The sequence below is a fragment of the Rhinolophus sinicus genome, linkage group LG09 (genome assembly GCF_036562045.2).
Source record: "Rhinolophus sinicus isolate RSC01 linkage group LG09, ASM3656204v1, whole genome shotgun sequence".
NCBI classification, from domain to species: Eukaryota; Metazoa; Chordata; class Mammalia; order Chiroptera; family Rhinolophidae; genus Rhinolophus; species Rhinolophus sinicus.
Genome location: NC_133758.1, coordinates 71,839,534 through 71,859,853, shown reverse-complemented (window position 1 = coordinate 71,859,853; position 20,320 = coordinate 71,839,534). Strand labels below are relative to the sequence as shown.

Genomic DNA, 20,320 nt, shown 5'->3' with positions numbered 1-20,320 from the left:
GACCCTATGAAGGTCCCAGAAGAGAACACAACAGCAAATAGGGAGGCTCGGTGCATCCTTGTGGTTGTATGGCTAGAGACCCAAAGAAGCCAGGCCTTTAGACGAACTTGGAGAGCATCCAATTGAACTGAGTGTCTCTGATATTTCTACTAAAAATAGTACGCTATGTTGAGCAGTGCAAAAGAGTCAATGCATCTACAGGAAAATGTAAAACATATTGCAGTATAAATGTACAGTAGTGTTTTACCCAGAAAGAAAGGGGAAAATGATGGATTTTTTTTTCCCGTAATTTATTTAATTTGCAATTAAAGGGAAATTTCTAACTAGTGATACATTGTCTCTTTCCTAAATATCAGTATGTCCAAAGCCGCGTGACATATTGCAACTTTTCCCAAATATCTGTGTATCCTAAGCACACTGTGTCAAGAAGACTGATCCAAAGACTTGATTTATGTTGCTGTCTGACAGATGATGGCTGAAAGGCATGCTGTCTAAATGGACTGCACTCAGGCAGTTACCTTAGTCATCAGTTCTCAGAGAATTAATGAGTACCATTTATCCCAATAATAGAAACCAAGGTCAGGGCCTCTTCCATGCTCTGTAATTCCATTAGCAATGCACAGAAAGCACTTAGGTCATAAGCTCTCTGGAGCTTATAACTGAGCAAATGGAACTGCATCTTATTTCCAGAGAGAATCCTCTCTGAGCATGCCCCTTGTCAATGATTTGTTGTATATCAACATTCAATGTACTTACATATGCAGGGGAAATGCTGGTAAAGGAAAATGAGGCTGTCTTCAGCTGCCAAGAGTTTCGAGTACTGTTTTTATTAAGGTAAATGCCAATAAAAAACAATTTTATTAAAATTATATCAGGTATTTCCAATTACTGGACATACATTTTTAAATTGTCTATTCACTCAGATTTTATGTAAGCACTCGATCATTCTATGTGGCTACCAGAGAATTTATTTCATTTTTCATTCTTTTATTTTGATTTTCATTCTTTTATTTAGTTTTTATTCTACTCATCCTAATAAAGTCAAAAATGGCCCTGGAAACTAAGAGTTATCATCATAAGCAAATAATTGTGTTTACAATGAAACTTTCATCTTGAAATCTCAAGCAGCAAGGAGCGTGTTTTGCTAAGTGAGATCTCATCAGTAATTTCCTCACTCCTCATAATTCGAACTGCTTTCAGCCTGCCACATATCAAAAACAGAAGAGAGTAACCCCAAGGTTTGAAGCCATGGGCATGGGTTTGAATCCTGACTTTGACACTTATTTATTTTCTTGTCAATAAAGTAAGCATAAGGATTATACTTTTACAGCTACTTCACACGGTTGCTATAAGGATTTAAAATAAGTGCCTAGCACAATGCCTGGAAATTAACAAATGGTAACTTGTTTTTATTGTTGAGCACATAAAATTGTGTGTGTGTGTGAGTGTGTGTGTGAGTGTGTGTGAGTGTGTGTGTGTGTGAGTGTGTGTGTGTGTGTGTGTGTGTGTGAGTGCATATGGAATCTTTGTTTTGAAACATTTGGGGTTTTATGCCCAGTAGATTCTAAGTGCTCTGCAGTAATGATGGGGAGCAGAGTCATGAATAATTCAAAATAGCAAATCATCCAAATAACATTTTTATGTGTTTTAAACAATATTTTAAAATTTCATTTCAAATGTGAGTGTTTCTACTGTCCAAAGAAACGACTTCAAATAAAGGGGTGACACACTGATGTGGCATCCTAACAAAAGGGATCTGAAGAGCTTTCCGATTTTCTTGTCGCCTCCTCTCCTCTCTCTTTCTCTCCCCTTCTCTTCCCTCCTCACCTTCTCACACCTGCTGGTCTGTCCAAAGACAGCTGCTGCACAGTTTCCTGGATCAGGGTCCCTGGTGAAGTGTTTCCGATTCCCCACTTAGAGACCGGATGCAGTCACCAGATAAAAAGCCAGGTGCTTACGAAGCAAGTGCTCTAATGGAGGGAGGAGACAGTAGTGTTGAGAGGCAGTGTGGAACCTTGGTTAAAAGCAAAGATGTAGAATCTGACAGGCTGCATACGACTCTAAATCCTGGTTGGCCTATATGACCTTGGGCACATTACTAACCACTTGATGCCTAGTTTCTTCCTCTGTAAACATGCAATGATAATGCTGTCAGGTATGTCACATGATTTGCTAAGGATTAAATTATATATATTTCAATGTAGTTATAATTGTGTGTGTGTGTAAGCTCAGTGTGCATAAAGAGGTCTGTATTATGCTGATTTCCCTTTGAATAATAAACTTTTACTTACAAGTTGGTGTTTCCCTACAGAGACCTGCAATATCTCTTTTTGTGAAACCAGAGGAAAACAAACAGGATTCTTGGCCCCATCTAGTGCCTATATAATCCCCCAAATGCATCTCTTTCCCAAATGGAGCTGTTTCCCTGGTTGATGCTCAGGGGATATTGCTCTGTAGCTAGCAAAGTGTCCCTTTCTTTTGAGGGGTATTACAAGTTTATGCCATGTGGAAAGACTTCAAGCCGGTACCTACACACAAGCACACACACATCAAAGTGATATCAGAAACATTAAAAAGGTAATAGTAATAAAAAGAATGAAAGAAAAGTTAATGCTTATAGATCAGTTCGTACATGCCAGGCACTGTTCTGGTCACTTTATACATGATAACTCATTTAATTCTCAGAACCATCCTGTGAAGTCAGTGATAGTATTATCTCAATTTTACTGTTGAAAAACAAACTCAGAAAGGACAGGTAACTTTGCAAAGGTCACAGGATAGATAACTGTATATACATTATGGCCGTGGAAGCCATATCATTTATCGATTGTTCCAGGACACTCCTGAGCATGAAAGATGGCCATAACAGGAATGTAGGTTTACTCTAAGTGTAGTTGAAAACCACACAACTTCAATACTTATGTCATTGTTAAGTAAATGAATGGGTTCTTGTTCCATTTCTACTTGAGAAATATATTCTCCTAAAGACTCTAAGATGATTATTAATATACTTTAAGTAAGGCACTCTTAATGAGAGGCATCAGTGCCTGTGGTAAATAAAAATGTGTTTGAGCTTCCAACGTGATGAGTTTCACTTCGGAGACACAGGCTCAGCCAATATTTTCATATGCTACCTATAACCTTCCACAATAGAAATATGATCACAGTGCCGGTTCATTAACTCACTGATTGTCCTTCCTCACCATGGTTATTACTGATGTTCCGCCTTTCATTGTAACACATTCACAAGATTGAGAGTTGAAGGGACACACATCCGGTAGCACAGCAAATGGGGGAGTGTCTCTTCACCTGTTTATGCAGATTAAATCAATACCTGACTCCATGGGGAGAGCAACATGACAGTCATTGTCAGGTGGTATCCTGGCTGGAGCTTCCTGTCTTGACAGGAGAAAGGAAAGGGAACAGATTTCTAAATTGTAAGCTCCTTGAGGGAGGTTACGGGGCACTGTGTACCACTGGTATCTGACCCCAGCTAGTTATCCTGGTAGGCATTCAAATATTAACACTGAACAAAACTCACCTGCCAAAAAATCTGTATCCTCATGTACCTGCCTCTCCCCACACATAAATAAATAATAAAAAATAAAACAAATGTTCATTGTTTTAAAGAGATATCTACTGTACTTTATCAACTCTAATACACATTTTCGTATTTAATGTCTTAAAAATTAGAGATCATCTAGAGTCAACGGAGTTTCATTGTTTACTTGGCTAAGTTGGATTTTTTTTTCTTTTCTGAGGTACATAAAATAAAGGTGTGTTGTACCATCAATGGCATCTTAGATTTTATTAAATACATTATGTATCAGATACTAGCAAGATCTCAGTACCACCTAATAAATGAAATCAAAAAGTAGAGAGAGGTAAGATTTGAAAACTATCAACCTTTAACCTGAAGCTTAGTAGATGAGTGGGAAGTTGTCATAACTTCTTTACCAGCCGGCTACAGCTGTTTTCTCCTCTATGTAAAATAGAAAAGGGTGGAAATTAAATTCCTGGCATTTATTGGATCTTCCTGAAACTGTATCATTGTCTCTAGAGTATGAGCTCTGTGGGAACAGTGTTTATGCCTATGGTTCTCAAAATTTTGTGTATATTGGAATCTCCTCAAGAGTTTCTTAAAAAATCCATGACCCTCACCTCCTGCCTGGACATTCTGATTTACGAGGTCCAGGGTAAAGCCCAAAGAGCTGTATTTTTAATCTTACGGTGGTTCAGATACACCCCAAAGTTTGAGAATCCCTGGTCCGTGTTTGGAATTGGCCTGTCACTGCAAAGGACTTAAATTTAGAAACTCTGGTCTCAGTGGTATGCACAGGACCACACTCGATAAGAGTGGCTGTGATTTCAAAAGACAAATATGCTGACAAAGGAAGGAATCCTGACATTGTGTTGTTTCCTGTGGGGCTGGGACTCCAAGCTAAAGCGTGTGTTGGTAATGCCCCTGATCCCTCTTTCTGTTGGGGATTCTTTTAGCTGTGCCCCATAAAATCGGACGCATCATTGATGGGAGCCCTGCCGATCGCTGTGCAAAACTAAAAGTGGGAGATCGGATCTTAGCAGTGAACGGCCAGTCTATCATCAACATGCCCCACGCGGACATCGTGAAGCTCATCAAGGACGCAGGTCTCAGTGTTACCCTTCGCATCATTCCTCAGGAGGGTGAGTGCCTGAGCCAGTTATTTCCACTTTGGCAAACATTCACATTCCATTGCAACTTGTATCCTGTTTTCTCAGTACTAATTTTATTCTGAGATCCAGCTGTGTGACATTGTAGACAAATAGTGTGGATCCCTGGACACTGGGTTATTCAATCATTCCTTGTGGTCCCAGGAGTACTATTTTTATGGTTACATTAAGCCAGAACCCATTTGACAGTGATGATAGAGTTACAAGTCAGAAGAAGAGGGGAAAAAAACAACACATATTCATGTTAACAGTTAAGCTCTGGAGGATTCTTCAAAGTCAGATTGATTTTTAAAAGCTTGAGGAAACTTTGTGGTATAAAGAGAGCTCACTTGAAAAATGTTGCATCTGATAAGAATTTTAAATTCCCAAGTAGCCTTTCAAATTTATCTGTGCAAAGACTCTACCCTGAGGCTTGAAGAGCAGTGAGCATCACAACTCATAGCCAGGCCTTAAGGGGCCAGGAAGTTGTAAATTCACCATAAATTCACCGTTTCTAGACACAGTGGGTTTGGTACTCGTTTGTAGCTGCTGACTCGTTATGACATTCAAGAGCTCACTGGTGAGTGGATTACACTGTCCCACATGGAAAGTGAGGGCCTCAGTCTCCTTGCCCCGCTCTGTTTTCCTTAGTCTGCTGATTCCATCTTGGGATACTGACAAGGAGGCACCAAACAGCCACCTGACTTTAAATATAAAACAGTTGTTCTCAATTGAGGATTTTATCCCCACAGGGGACTTTTAGCAATGTCTAGAGATATTTCTGTTTGTTTGTTTCAGGTGTACAAAACAATGTAATAATTAGATACTTCAGCCCTCGCAAAGTGATAACACCCTCCCCCAAACTATTGCCCCTCTGACATCGTATATAGCTGTTACAATTCCATTGACTCTATTCCCTATGCTGTACTACATATCCCATGAATATATATATATATAAAATTATAGTTGACATTCAGTATTATTCAGATTCAGCTTTAGGTGTACAGTGCAGTGATCAGGCATCTACACTGTCCATGAAGTGGTCTCCCTGATAAGACAAGTGCCCATCTGACACCCTACAAAATCTTTACAACTTTATTGATTATATTTCCCAAACTGTCTTTCATATCCCCGTGGCAATATTGTGGTTACCAATTGATGCTGTCTAATCCCTTCCCCTTCTCCCTCATCCCCACACTCCTCCCATCTAGCAACTATCAATTTTTTTGTCTCTATCACTGATATTATTCTTGATTACTTTTCTCATGCATTCAGTTCTTTAGATTCCACATGTAAGTGAGATCATATGGTATTTCTCTGACTGACTTGTTTCACTTAGCATAATGTCTAGAGACATGTTTGATTGTCATGACTGGGGTGAGGATGCCACTGGCATCTGGTGGGTGACGTTGTTAAACATAATGCAGTGCACAGGGCAGTCCTCGCAGCAAAGAATTATCTGGCCCCAAATGTCAGTAGTGCCAAGGGGGAGAAACCCTGATGCAAATGGAGAAGAAATTTAAAATTTGAGGCTGTAGGGGAAAAAAAGAGTTAGAGTGGGTTATAAGAGAATGCCAGTAGATCACCTCCCTTTTATCACCCAACTAACAACAACAACAAAAAAGATGAAAAAGAACACAATATGACCATGGTTTTTTCACTTGTTATCTGGGGACACCATTATGTGTCCAAAATATTCAATGGGGATTTACTCTAGCAAGATTGCGCACTAAAAACCTTACTTGCTTCTCCATTTTCCCAGTCTGAAATATGTCTGTCTTGCTCTTATTCTAACATAGAGAAATAATGTCAGCTGAAAATTTGAAGCTATTACAATAAATTCCAAGAAGCAGTTTTAACAAACAACTTAATTCACATTCTTCTGTCCAGTGCTGTTGTTTTTTCTGGAGAACCATGAAATACAGAGGGTTATTAAGCAATAAGACTAACAGGAAACTGGAAAGAAGATTGTAGAAAGCATTTACTTTTATTGTGCTTAGTTCCTTATCCAAACTTTGGAACACTGGTAAGACTTCTCCTTACACCAAAAAGTAGTGGGTAAGCATTTTCTCTCAGTGAGCAATGCTGGGAAATAGACTATGTTTCAGAGCTTACTCCTTTGAATTATTTTTTTCATAGTTTTAACAGGGCTTTTTTTTTTTTTTTTTTTTGTAATCTTACCTTCTGACAAAATGACAAGAGACTGTTCATATCCTTGTTCAGCAACACTTACAACTAAGGAAAGAGTACTATTAATTCTGGGAGTGGTACTGGAACTTGCTAAATTTAAGCTGCTGCGTTACAATCTAACAGAAACTGAAATAACTGAAGCCTTGCGTCATCTGAGGAGGCAGAGTGACCACCTCTGGCCACCTCTCGCCCTTTATCAGTGCCATCCTGACTGCATTTGCCCATTGCAGAGCTCAGCAGCCCAGCCTCGGCGCCCAGCTCCGAGAAGCAGAGCCCCATGGCCCAGCCAAGTCCAGCCACCCCCAACAGCCCTGTCGCCCAGCCAGCCCCTCCTCAGCCACTTCAGCTGCAAGGACATGAAAACAGGTAAAGTGTCCTCTGGATTTTCTGATTCTAAGAGGTGAGGGAGGCAGAGACAGAGGAAGAATTTGGGACAGGACCAGAACACAGGCAGGAGAGAGATTTGCATGAAGTAGAAATGGCCGTATGCACACACCTTTGTGTAAGTTTGAGATTGTGTGTATGCTATTAATGTGGTTTTAGTAGCAAATACAAGTGTCTGTCCTTCACAAGAAGAGAACTTTTCCTGAAGAAATGATGAGAGACTGATGAGTAGGAATTAACTAGCTGAAGGGCAAATTAAAGAGAGTGCTGGCAGAGTAAAGAATACCGTGTTTCCCAAAAAATAAGACCGGGTCTTACATTAAGGTTTGCTCCAAAAGATGCCTTAGGGCTTATGTTCAGGGGATGTCATCCTGAAAAATCATGCTAGGGCTTATTTTCTGGTTAGGTCTTATTTTCGGGGAAACATGGTATATACCAAGGCCCTTTGGCAGGAGGGAGCGAGCAAGCATGCAGGAGGGAAATAAGGCCGATGTTGGGGGTGGCGGGAGGAAGCGCTATTTGAGATGAAGCCAGTGAGGGTATGCGGGTCCGCCCTACAGGGTCTTGTAGGCATGTTAAGGATTTTGATCTTAAGTGTAGTGAGAAGTCATTGGAGGGTTTAAAGCTGAGGACTGACATCATTGGATCCGCTTTTCAAGATGTCTCAGTGGGCCCCACAGAGAACAGGCTGCACGCTGCTCAGAGGAAATGCAGGTTAAGCAGTCAGAGATGGCTGCCAGTGTCCATTGAGCCACAAAGGAGGTGGCTCAGAGAATGATAGCAGCGTGGAGAAGGGGAGATGTTGAAGGATTTGTAAGTATTGATAACGTTAGCATTTTTACCGCATTTTACCTTAAAGCAGGGGTGTCCAAACTGCGGCCCGCGGGCCAACTGCGGCCCATGATTCATTGTTAATTGGCCCGCAGCAAATTCCAAAAATATATTTAGTTTACTTAAACAAACCAGGTGAGGCAATATGTACTTCACCTCGAGTGAGTGGCCTGACTGTTTGTGTATTTTACCGCATATGGCCCTTGGTGAAAAACATTGAAAAACGTTTGGACACCCCTGCAGAGCCTCCTACCCACGATTTAATTAGGTTCCTCCATTTCTCAGCATGAACGAATATGAGTAAGGCAGTTGGAACTTCCAGGGGGAAAGGGACGCCGTATAAAAACCAAATTATCTCCTTATTGTGACGTGTGTAACAAGGAACCTGGGTTAGTTAGATTGAGCTATTAAGAAAAGAGACAAAGACATGTTTCCGTGTCGTTTTCCCTTCGATGGGAAAAATACAACAGTCCACAGGAACATCTCTGAGGATGAAACGCTCACTGGTCTTTTCCATGATGCTAATGCTTCCCATCTCCTACCTCCCGTGTTGGTGAAGATGAAGTGAGACCCAGTGTTTGAGTCCCAGAACTCTCTAGGTTCATCACTCACACTGCTGCAAAGCAAATATTTTCCATATGCCACATGTGTTATTTCCATAGAGCCCTGTTCTATTCCACAGAAGTAAAAAGACTAAGCCCCATAAGGCAATGATACAGAGGTAAGAATTTGACAATCCAGAAGAGGAGTAATCCTGGGTGCCTCAGTGATATGCCCCAGATGTGTTCGCTTTCACCGTATGTTGTTTCGACAGATTGCACTGGCTTTCCCCAGGATTCATTTTAGACTCGAGAGGAAGGATTGAGTGTTCCCGCAGTTCCTGAGCCAGCTTCAGACTCTTCTTCTTGGCTCTGGCCACTGTCGATTAACCTCTCCGCCACAATTCCATCTTCACCTTTCCAGAGTCAGCCTGCCCTGGAGATGGCCTTTTGCTTCCAGCCTTGGGGTGGGTAACTAATCCCAGGTACACAGCTCAGTGGGTAGAATAACAGATGGGCAAGGCCACTGTCCTGCCCCACCTGCTACTAGCTCACCACCAGGACTCAGCCCCTTATCACAGAAGCAATGGTTTGGGGCATATTTTTGCCTGACTACAGAAGAAAATATTCCATAACTCTGGGATTAACAGATTGACCTGATCCAAATATTTATAAATCAACAAATTTGCCCTGAGTTCTTAGCTATTTTTGCTTTAATAATATTAAAAGCCTGGGAAGTGCCCACTCCAATTCTAGGGCCCTATCCTGCCACTCAGGTTTCCTGGCTTAACTCTGATGGCGAGTGAGTGGCTCATTTGCATAGGAATGAAGAAATTCGAGAATCTTGCAGATACCAGAACCATTTTCCTAGCTGCATTTAAAGATGATCATGGTATCAAAGGGAAAACTCTGCCGTTTTCCAGGCTCAAGATGTCTCCAAAACAGCGAGTGCACGGTATGAATTTCCTATTAGTTCATTTGTACAAAAAGTGCCCACCTACATATCAAATTGAGCCAGTTCCCACGTTAAAGTGGGATCAAATAAAATGACAAATCTGCTTGCAAATTTTTATTTGATGAGTTAGAGTGAGTGAATCATTTGTCCTGTCTTACTTACTCTTGGATTGGATCCCACCTGCCACCCTGACACTGTTACCCATTTCTCTGCCCTTCACATCTTTTTTGTTTGTGCTCAGGAAACACAAAAATAATTTTCATATGAACATAACCAGAACACTATTTAAGGAGAAGCATTTATTGAAAACAACAAAAGAGCCATTACAAAATATATTCCAAAACTAAGATTAAATAGCAGAGTTCACCTTCCTCAGCAAGGGCAATTGCTGTTTGATGGCATTTTAAATAGCCAGGTCAGTGGAAGAGCATTGGAAATTGACTTCTTTCACAGACTTTGAACCTGGAAGAAATTCTTGAAAGGCCCACATGAAGCAATATCCCACCGTAAGATCTCTGACCACGTGGGCAGTGTTTCTTGGTTCTGGAACTTGTTCATACTATAAAATTCTGCTGGAATTGACCACAACAAGCTGTTTTATCATCTCTAGTCTCTTTAATAATAGAATTAATAGCTACAAAGAGTTATACCAATGACCTTCTTTCATAAGTAAAGGAACTTTAAAGAGGCTGATTTTGTTTTGTTTTTTAGTAACCCTCAATTTTTCTTAAAGTGTTTTACAAATTCAAAACAATGTAACTTTTACCCTAGCCAATGTATCATTTACATAAGTTATCAACACTCATAAAATGTTAAGTGTAGTATTTTCCTGAATTAAAGAATTCTTCAATGTGTGTGCAGTTCAGCATAAAATCCTGACACGTAGCATTGGTGTAGAAAGAAGTGTGAATGCTGGAATGTAGGCTTGGGTGACAGCTGTTGCAAATTTTAACTGTTCTTATTTCTAAGTATTTGTGTAATCTTTGGGGATACTCTCACATTTCACCTTCTTTGCTATACCTTGTAACACAGCTGGCTGGAAATGGAGCACGTAATGGATATTTCATACCAATACCACACAGATAATGAAAATAAAGTGACTGCTAGAACTTAAAACAATGTGACATCTACACCACTAAGCAAACTATTTCTAGAAAGGAACTGACACACACCAACAAATGTCACCCAGTTCTTTTCTTTTTCTGTCATTCATTCATTTGCATAGATAAGTATATTATTCAAAGCATTTTTAAAATAATTCTGTTCTCAGCATTGATACTCTCAGTAGGTGAGTGGACAACTTGCTGAGGTATAAAGCAAAGCCTAAATATTGCAAGTCACCAAAGGAATGTGTCACTTTCTGCAGGCTAAGTAACAAATGGGACCCAAAGTGTTGATTAAAATAACTATATTACTAACCCCCTTCCAAAAATCTTAAATAAATACATCTATTGCCATCTACTCAGTATGTCCTCTCAAATATTAGAGTACACTAATGGTAAATGTTCACATGAGTGATATTAAATATTTAATATAATATAAAATTATAATATATTTTATAAATACAAAGTATATAAAAGTGATACAAAATATTTAATATAATCAGCATCAGTGAGACCATAAGCCAGTGAAAAAACAGAACAAAATTCACCTGGTCTTAAAAGTAAAAATTCAACTGGTTTTGAACCTGTTTTCCTGACACATTTGAGTTTTTCCTTGGTGCCAAATATTTTCTCAGTTCCTCAAATCCTCCATATTAATTTTAGATAAAATTGTTACTATATAGAATGTAGTTTTTCGACCCACGTATATCCTTGCATAGCTCATGATAGACTGATGCTATGGTAATACGCAGTGAACGACAGAATTAAGTGGCCTCTAGACTATGGAGATAATTTTTCAATTTACCTTATTAATGACCCTATAATGGTAGGTAGAGGCTATTTCAGTCCCGTTTTGAAACTGGGAATCACCTCAGTTTAGAGCAGTTTAGATTCACAAGCAGCACTACACAACTAGTTCTGGTCTCTGTATTTATTTTATTAGTAACTAATATCTAGAAACAAGAAAGAAAGAAATGTTGAGCATAAACATTTTTGTCTTTCCTTCCATCTTATGACCATGACTGTATCTGATGCTTATCTGAAAGCCATAGTCTAGTATTGAAACTACATAATGCTTGCTTTCTTAGCAATAACTCAGTGACTTTCTACTTGATTTGTAGTTGGTAATTATACCTTACTATCACTCCTTACTATCACTCCTTTGTAAAATATTCAAAAAGACTAAACCCAGAAGGTTAAAATAGCTTTTAGTTATGTATTTGTAGAATATTTAGAGATTACGTCAATCGTCTTTTCATATAGTAATGAATGGTCTGCCAAGGGGTGTGCGTGTGTGAGAGAGAGAGAGACATAGAGAGACACAAAGAGAGTTGGTTTACTGGTGTTAAGACAGACTGATATTTTGGGATATATAGTTAAGTGTTTAACTCCCTGGATTTGCTACAGTTGTATAGTTTTTAAATAGCCAAAGTCAAAAAGGGATATCCGTAAATCCTTTTCCACGAAGTTCTGGTTGAACCATCATTTTCACCTGACATCTTAAGGAACCAAGTGAAAAGTATACAATATGGCATTTGTCAAAGATTGAAAAAAATGCTTCTCATTTATTTAATCTTCTCATAATCCCGAACATGCAAAAGGACCACCAAGAGGAGGGGCCCACACATGACCCGAGGTCATTTGATCATTCTGATCGCCTTAGAATGCTGAGATACCAAAGTAAATCCCGTTTCCATTTATTTAGTTACAGGTCAGAAGTAAAAGCAAGACAAGATGTGAAACCAGACATCCGACAGCCTCCATTCACAGACTACAGGCAGCCCCCACTGGACTACAGGCAGCCCCCAGGAGGCGACTACCCACCACCCCCGCCCTTGGACTACAGGCAGCCTCCCCTGCTGGACTACAGGCAGCACTCCCCCGACACCAGGCAGTACCCCCTGTCAGACTACAGGCAGCCGCAGGTACCTGATCCCCGAGAGCACTGCGGGCTCAGCACCAAGCCTTCCCAAAGCACAAAGAATGAAACAGAATGGGAGTCTGAGGAAAGAACACCCTTCCAAGATAGACAGACCAAGTTCTAATCCTAGTTATGATATCCTCTGGGTAACACCACACACATCCTCAAAATGCTCTGAATAAATAAATCTGTTTCAGAATAAAGCAGGGCAATCCATCAATTCATCAGTAAGTGGGTGAGTGAGAATGGGATGAACTAGTCCCTGCTAATAGCTAGCTGACTCCCAGTACATTACCTTGTCCCAGTTGGAAAATGCTCTTGTCTGGGACCTCAGAGGTGCTGCTAATGCAGAAAATGTTACAGATGCCAGCATGGAGGTATGTTAGAGCCATAATTATTTGCATGGTCCCTGCTTTGCATTTGGTGGTAAAGGACCAAGCCCCTGTACATAAGGCGAAGACCAGGGCTGGTGGCTTCATCACCTAGTCTGTAACCTCTGTAACAAGCACCAAGTCCCTGTCTATACAACAGTGGTTCTTATAATTATCTGTCCATGTCAGACGCAGGCTATGGTGACGATTCAACATTTATGAAAAGCGCCTAGATAACAGCCTGATATCTAGTAAATATTCGATATCTGGCAACTAGACATCAAGATACAAATTAATACAATCCCAACTCTGTCAGATTATATTGTGTTTTATTTTGGATTAAAGATCATCTTTATCCCCTCAAAATTTTAAGAACAGTGAAGGTCAGGAAATCTTGGACATATTGCCTTTTATGTAAAAGAGAAATTTATTTTCTATATTCCAACTTCAAATTCAGTCGTCTGTGCAATAGAGAGTTGTACTAAGACCCCATTAAATTTCATTTTTCTAATCAGCAAACCTCTAATTTACACTCACACAGGATGGATACATTTATATATGGCACTCAACAGCAGTGAATGAGAAAACTCAAAGGAGAGAGCATATCACTCAGGCCTATATGCAATAATTACATGTTTGCCAAGTAAACTGATGATCTCCAGAGTAAACAAGCTACACAGCAGTTCTCCCAGTGACCCAGTAGACTGTGTTCTGATCTGCTCCAACCTTTGGATCTTTGTCTTGCATTTTGCTGAACTGTGAAGGCAGATTAATTCTCACGACACCATGTTATTTGGAACACATTATATAGGAAAGGAGGACAAAGGGACTGACCACAGAAGCTTCTTTGGTATTAAACACTTGTTTATGCCATTTTCCCCCCAACCCCAAAGGATTTTGATTATTTCACTGTGGACATGGAGAAAGGAGCCAAAGGATTTGGATTCAGCATCCGTGGAGGAAGGGAATACAAAATGGATTTGTACGTGTTGAGATTGGCAGAAGATGGGCCAGCAATAAGAAACGGAAGGATGAGGGTAAGAATAGTCCTTTTTATAGACTTGCTTAATTCTGAAAGAAACCCATCGTGGTATTAGAAAAGTGCTGAAGCCTGCTAGTAAGCCAACAGACAATGCAGGTTTTACCTTCTTTCCATTTCATGACCCAATTTTCTCAAGCTGTGGCCAAACATTATTTAAGAATTAGATCCCTCGTTTTCCTGCTTATAGACTTCTAATTGACAAATCTCAAATAGTGTTTTACATATATAGTTTCCCTAAAGAACGAACTAAAGAAAATGGACAAAGTAATCAAAGAAACACCTTGAAATGGAAAGATGGCTCTATATCGTTTTTCTGTGGTTTGATGTCCAGTTTTCATTTGAGATTGAATCTTTTGAAATTTATCTTTAGCATTATGCTTTTTTCCCCATGTTTACTAATCAAATGTTTCTGTTTTGCTTTGGAAATATTTATTTTGTGTCGACTGGTCTTTTGGTTTTGATATTGGGCAGACAGAAGCACTAGGAGAAAGGTGAACTAAGCTTTTTGGATACATGCTGTCCTTAAAAATGGTAGCAGTGAGAATTAGAGCGTTAAGTTGAGAGTGAATTTATAAATGTAATAGTTACTTTGAGGCCTCTGATGAACAGGTAACTGATTTTCATCTAAAGGAACAAGACAAAACTTGATAACAATACAGATACTCTGTGTGTGTGTGTGTGTGTGTGTGTGTGTGTGTGTGTGTGTGTGTGTGTGTAAAATGATGATTAGTAAGCACATAATAAAGGCTGGTTATTATTTTAAATAACATCTAGAATTCATTCTTGCCCTCCCTCCTTACTCTTTTAGTTAATGCAGAAAGCTGTGGTTCTTGGGTTCTGGGATCTCAGCTTCTTGTGCTGAGCCTCACCTATCAATTGCTCCTGGAGAATTGAATGAATCTTATTCCTACCACCAAGTCTACCATTTCTGTGATTCTCATTCCCACAGTGCAAAACTAGAAAGAGTGTAAATTGTGTCTATTTTCCTCTCTCCCATCACAATGCTTTGACACCTGGGAAGTATCCAAGTTGGAATTTGAGCTCCAACAAGGCTGACTTGAGAGACTGGCAGCCGCCCCCCTTGTCCAACACCAGTGTTCTCTTACCCATCTACAGGTGGTTTTAGGAAAGGCCTCCACATGATTTCTTGGCTCCCAGCTTCCTGTAAACAGAAGGGCACCCTCTTAACATGCTGCAAAGTCAATTCACAAGTGGTTATGTAAAACAAAATTAATCTTTGCAGTGCAGGTGAAAGCAACACAGCAGGGAGTCCATGAGTGACCCAACCAGAGCCTGTGACAGCAAATGCCCCACCCACACCCCCAGTGGACTTCAAGGATGGCCTGTGTGGATTCCAAACTGTGGCCACATTTTTAAGCAAGTGGTAAATGGCTGGCTGCTCAATATATACAATACTCCCAAGGCATAGAAGCCTAAATACGGAAGTGCTCTTTGTAAAAAATACTCTTTCTTATAGAATTTAAGCCAGAGCAGTTGTTCTCATTCTGGTCCCTGGAAATGTGTTAGAAATGCAAATTCTCAAGCCCCACCCCAGACTGAATCATCAACTCTAGGAGTGGGGCAGTCAACTGTGTTTGTGGAATTCACCTCCCCGTGAACCTGGGACAAGCTAAAGTTTGAGAACTGCTGAGCTAGAGGGAAGCTATCATTACACAGCATGACGTGAGTACCATGTGTATGGTCAGGCTTTGTTAATCGCCCCTAGATCTTGTCTAAGGAGATTTCCATTCTGTTTTACCTGAGGTCCTTAAATCTGTGGAAACACAGATTTAGAATTCGTAGGCTGGTACTCAATTTTATGGACGATGCTTTTTCTTCTGGCAGATGATAAAAATGAGTCCTCTGCCTGGGTTTCAGCAAATGGTATTTTCACCTCTTGTCAAAGATTATAAAAATAAGTAATATTTCATCATTTTTCATATCATTTTCTAAAACAACCTATTATTTCTGTGTACAAGCTTTCTAAAAGGAATTATTATGCCCAGTTTTAGATAATATGGGTTAGTTTATTTTGGATTTATATATATGATATATATAATATATATCATATATATATATATATAATATATATATATTATTATATATATATATATTATATATATATATATATATATATGATATATATAATATATATCATATATATTTTTTTTCTAGCATTTAATTATCAAAGAAAAAGACACACTTGGGAGTCACAGAAATTCCATGGATCAGCTTTTACTGATTTTTATCTCCTGTCTTTAAAATAAGGCTCAAACTTAGCAGAGGTGGAAGGAAGACTTTTTTCCACTTTTTATGGATTATATTTGATATTCAAATGTTTTGGGGTTTTCTTATTCATGGATTCTTATGGCACTAATGGAGAATTTGTCTGGGGGTACAATCTCCAAAGCGGCTACTTCATATGTAAGTTCAAAGGTGCTCATATTATCTACTGTCAGAATTGCATAAATGTTTTGTGTAAAGATCAATAATTATTCTTGATAGTAGCACATAGTTTATTCAGATCTTGTTTCCATGTTTAGTATCAACTTTAATCATTTAAAGCTAATCTTTTTTGTCATCATTAGTATTTAATAATTGGCAATAACTTCTAATTCACAAATATGTTTAAATTACCTCAGCAAGGGCCAGGATCAATCAATATTGGCATGACTTAATAGTTTGATTATTTTAAACTAATATATAAACTGAATAACATATAGGTTACTGATTTGGAAATTTTCACAAAAAGTTTATTAGGGACCCATTTTTCATCTTATATTTTTCATCCTACATGATACCATTGGTACCCAGATAAACATAGATTTTAAATATCCGTGTAGATGATGCTTATGAGGCAGCTCCGTGGGAAATATGACTCAGTTGGTAAAGTTCCAAGACTCCTGAGAAAAGTAGGTGAACTAGACAATCACAGGGTATCATTCAAAATAAGCTCAAGAAGAGAAGCTGGCACCAGGTTCTTCCCAGCCTTTAAAACAGTCAGGCACATGTATCTTTGTCAATGTGATTTTTCCACCTTCGATCTTAATGCGTTTTTTCCTCTATGACCCAACTAAACATCCACACACTTTGTGATCAAATACGTTTGGAAAACACCGTGTATTTCTTTCCCTCTTTCATGATCAGAAACAGAAAGAAAAGGCTAGGTAATGATCTGGTAATAGCAGCATATCTCAGATTAAACCCAGTACAGTAAAATTTCTCAAATCAGAATTACTACACAAGAACTAGATGATTCTGAAAAATCATTTCATGTAACAATTAATGAGTCATTGTGCCCTTGGTTTAGGAATGTAAATACTACTTTTGAAACTTAGTTAATGCACCGGATGTTACTCTCTGAACCTGAGACTTCTCCTGGGTTGCTAATGTTTGTCTTGGTTGTAGGACAGTGGTGGTATGTGCTTGTTTAGTAGTGTAAGACTTTGCTAATACCCAGAAAACTAAGAATGGGGGGTGGGGTTCGGAGACGGTGACTAGCACAGATGTAAGAACATCCTCCTCACACTGAGGATTCTAAGGAACAGTGGCACAGATATGTATTTTTAAAGCATGTCCTTGGGCATCCAAGTGATACCCCAGGCGTTCAAGATAAAAGCCGGTGATCTGCCCACCACAGGGGTTCTTTTGTGAACCTAATAAGAAACAAGTAGATCTATCTTGAGAGTGAGTTCCAGGTGAATGACTTCAGTCCAGTCTTTCTGGGCACCTGCAGCAGTGAAAATTCTCTTAGCAGAGATCTTTGGCGAATTAGACTGTTTGACATTCAAGTTGATTAATAAGTACTCCCACAGAACATAGATGTATTTTTCCTCCTGGGCATCGTATGTTTAGCAACATTTTATCAAATAAATACTTTCTTTCCACTTAATAAAACAAGAGCAGATCAGGCAAGTATCCTAATAAGGTACAATGGGTTCCCTCAAAATATGAGCAAACCAGGATCAGAAAGTAGTGGAGAAAATTTACAAGCAAAGTTTAGATACAGGAGAGAAGATAAGAAACTGTTTCAGAAGATCAATTAGGTGTTTATTTACGAGAGAGCTTCTAGGACCTCCTGTATCAGAAACATGTAAGAGTAGCTAAATAAATGAATCTAAAGCTTTACTAAAAATATAACTATTTTGAGTCCTTCAGCCTCAGCTTCCAAAATAAGCAAACATGGTGCATTTGCTTTATTAAATTTTGTTGAACCTCAATTCACTTTGTTGAAATTCAGTTCCTATGAAATAGAAAAATAAAATGATATCTACTTTATAGAATTGTAGGGAGAGTTTGAGAAACATATCAGGAGGTACAATTGATTTTTTTAAGATGAAAGAGTTTGGTATTAGTTTGTGGGAAGAGAGAGCATTTAGATATTAAGTTATGTCATGAAATACAATTTGAATAGAATAGTGCAGTGAGAATAAACACCAAGAAAAACCATATGGATCATTTTTACATGAAACATTCACTTTATTGAAAAAAGTAGAGTAGCAAATTTTTACTTTAATTGCTAGTTTTTCAACATCCATTAATACTGATGTATTAAAAGTTGAAAGACAATCTGTAAGTGCAGAAAATAAGGGGAATGGGAAATAGCAATGTAATCATCATGTCTGCTTTTCTTCAGTCATTCAAGGAGGCTAATATAAGAAAAACACAAAGGACATTCAAATTTTAAAGAAAAATATAAGAAGTTATTATTGTAGAAAATACACATGGATCTGTTTTAAAAAGAAGACTAATTTTGTAAAATAGTCTAATAAAGTCAAGAGGGATGAAATTTTCATAACTGATGAATAAATCTCTCGTACAAAGCTCTTAGGGACACAATCTAATTAAAAACTGAAGATAAATAGGAAACACAGGAAAGAATAATGAACATAAAAAATAATTTACTGGTGAAGCTCAGTGAAGCGGGGAATCTAAGAAATCAAGATGTACATTTGGAGAAAGGGATAGTAGTTCTAAGTGCTTAAATAAAAATCTGAGCGTTGAGTTAAAAGAATCTGAAAGCTCAAGTTTTCTCTTGGAAAGGTAAAATATTTCCCTGTTTTCATAAAAATATAATACAGCAGTCCCCCCTTATCTGCAGTTTTGCTTTGCATGGTTTCGGTTACCCACAGTCCACTGTGGTCTGAAAACATTAAATGGAAAATTCCAGAAATAAACAATTCATAAGTTTTAAATTGCATGCCATTCTAAGTAGTATGATAAAATCTCACCATGCCCCACTCTGTCCTACCTGGGACGTGAATCATCCCTTTGTCCAGCATATCCATGCTGTGTACACTCCCCACCCATTAGTCACTTAGTAGCCATCTTGGTTACCAGATCAACAGTCCAGGTATCATAATGCTTGTGTTCAAGTAACCCTATTTTACTTACTTAATAAAGGCCTCAAAGTGCAAGAGTAGCGATGCTGGCGATTCGGATATGCCAAAGAGAAGCTGTAAAATGCGTCCTTTAAGTGAAAAGTATGTATGTGTAGAAAAAATATATAGTACGTACAGGGTTAGTACTATCCATGGTTTGGTACTATCAGTGGTAGAATCCACTGAGGGCCTTGGAAAGTAACCCTTGCAGATAAGGAGGGAACAACTGTATATTCCCCATTTCCATAAAACATTTCTATTATAAAAAACATCATTTTTTAACTTCATCACTTTAACAGCTGTGTAACAGTCATATATGCCTACTTAGCATCACATAAGTTTATTTATAAAATGGTTTACCTTCTTCCTGAAACTTGTTATGATGCAAAAGTCTGCCTGCAGTGGGTCTTGGAATAAACTAAAACATTTTGTTAACTGAACAATGTGCAAAAAAGATACTGCTTATCCTTTTTTCTTTCTTCTTTTTTTTTTTTTTAATGAAAGGCAAAATTCCCTAATAGCAGCTTCTTTTGCATTTGCCACTTCTCCTTCTGTGGTCCAGACAAGACTAGCCTGTGACTACAAAATGAAGTATTTTGTTTTACATATTGTTTTTATCAAACATGAAACCATTTAGAAGAATATTTCTAACATATGTAATAGGTATAAATACTAACAATGGTTCAGCACCTATGAACACATAGACCAGCTTAAAAAAAAAAAAAAAGAACAGAACAGTACCAGTTTCCCATAATTCCACTCTCCCACTCTCCAGCCCCAGAGGTAACCATCACCCTAAATAAGCATTTGCCATTCCTTCTAATTTCACCACATATATGTATATCTCTCCACTATATCATCTAGTTTTGCACACTGAGTTTTATATAATTGAATGATACTGTACATGTTCTTCT

The 20,320-nt window shown here is 38.6% G+C and overlaps 1 protein-coding gene across 9 annotated transcripts in view; it reads left to right on the top strand.

Annotated features, from left to right (window-relative positions):
* Positions 1-20,320, top strand: part of MAGI2 (membrane associated guanylate kinase, WW and PDZ domain containing 2) — a 1,294,930-nt gene that overhangs the window by 1,185,271 nt on the left and 89,339 nt on the right. For all 9 annotated transcript variants that reach the window (XM_074340646.1, XM_074340647.1, XM_074340644.1 and 6 more), the window contains 4 exons: positions 4,498-4,683; positions 7,110-7,245; positions 12,397-12,616; positions 13,877-14,020. In XM_074340646.1, coding sequence (XP_074196747.1) covers positions 4,498-4,683; positions 7,110-7,245; positions 12,397-12,616; positions 13,877-14,020 — 686 coding nt within the window. The remainder of the gene's footprint in view (positions 1-4,497; positions 4,684-7,109; positions 7,246-12,396; positions 12,617-13,876; positions 14,021-20,320) is intronic.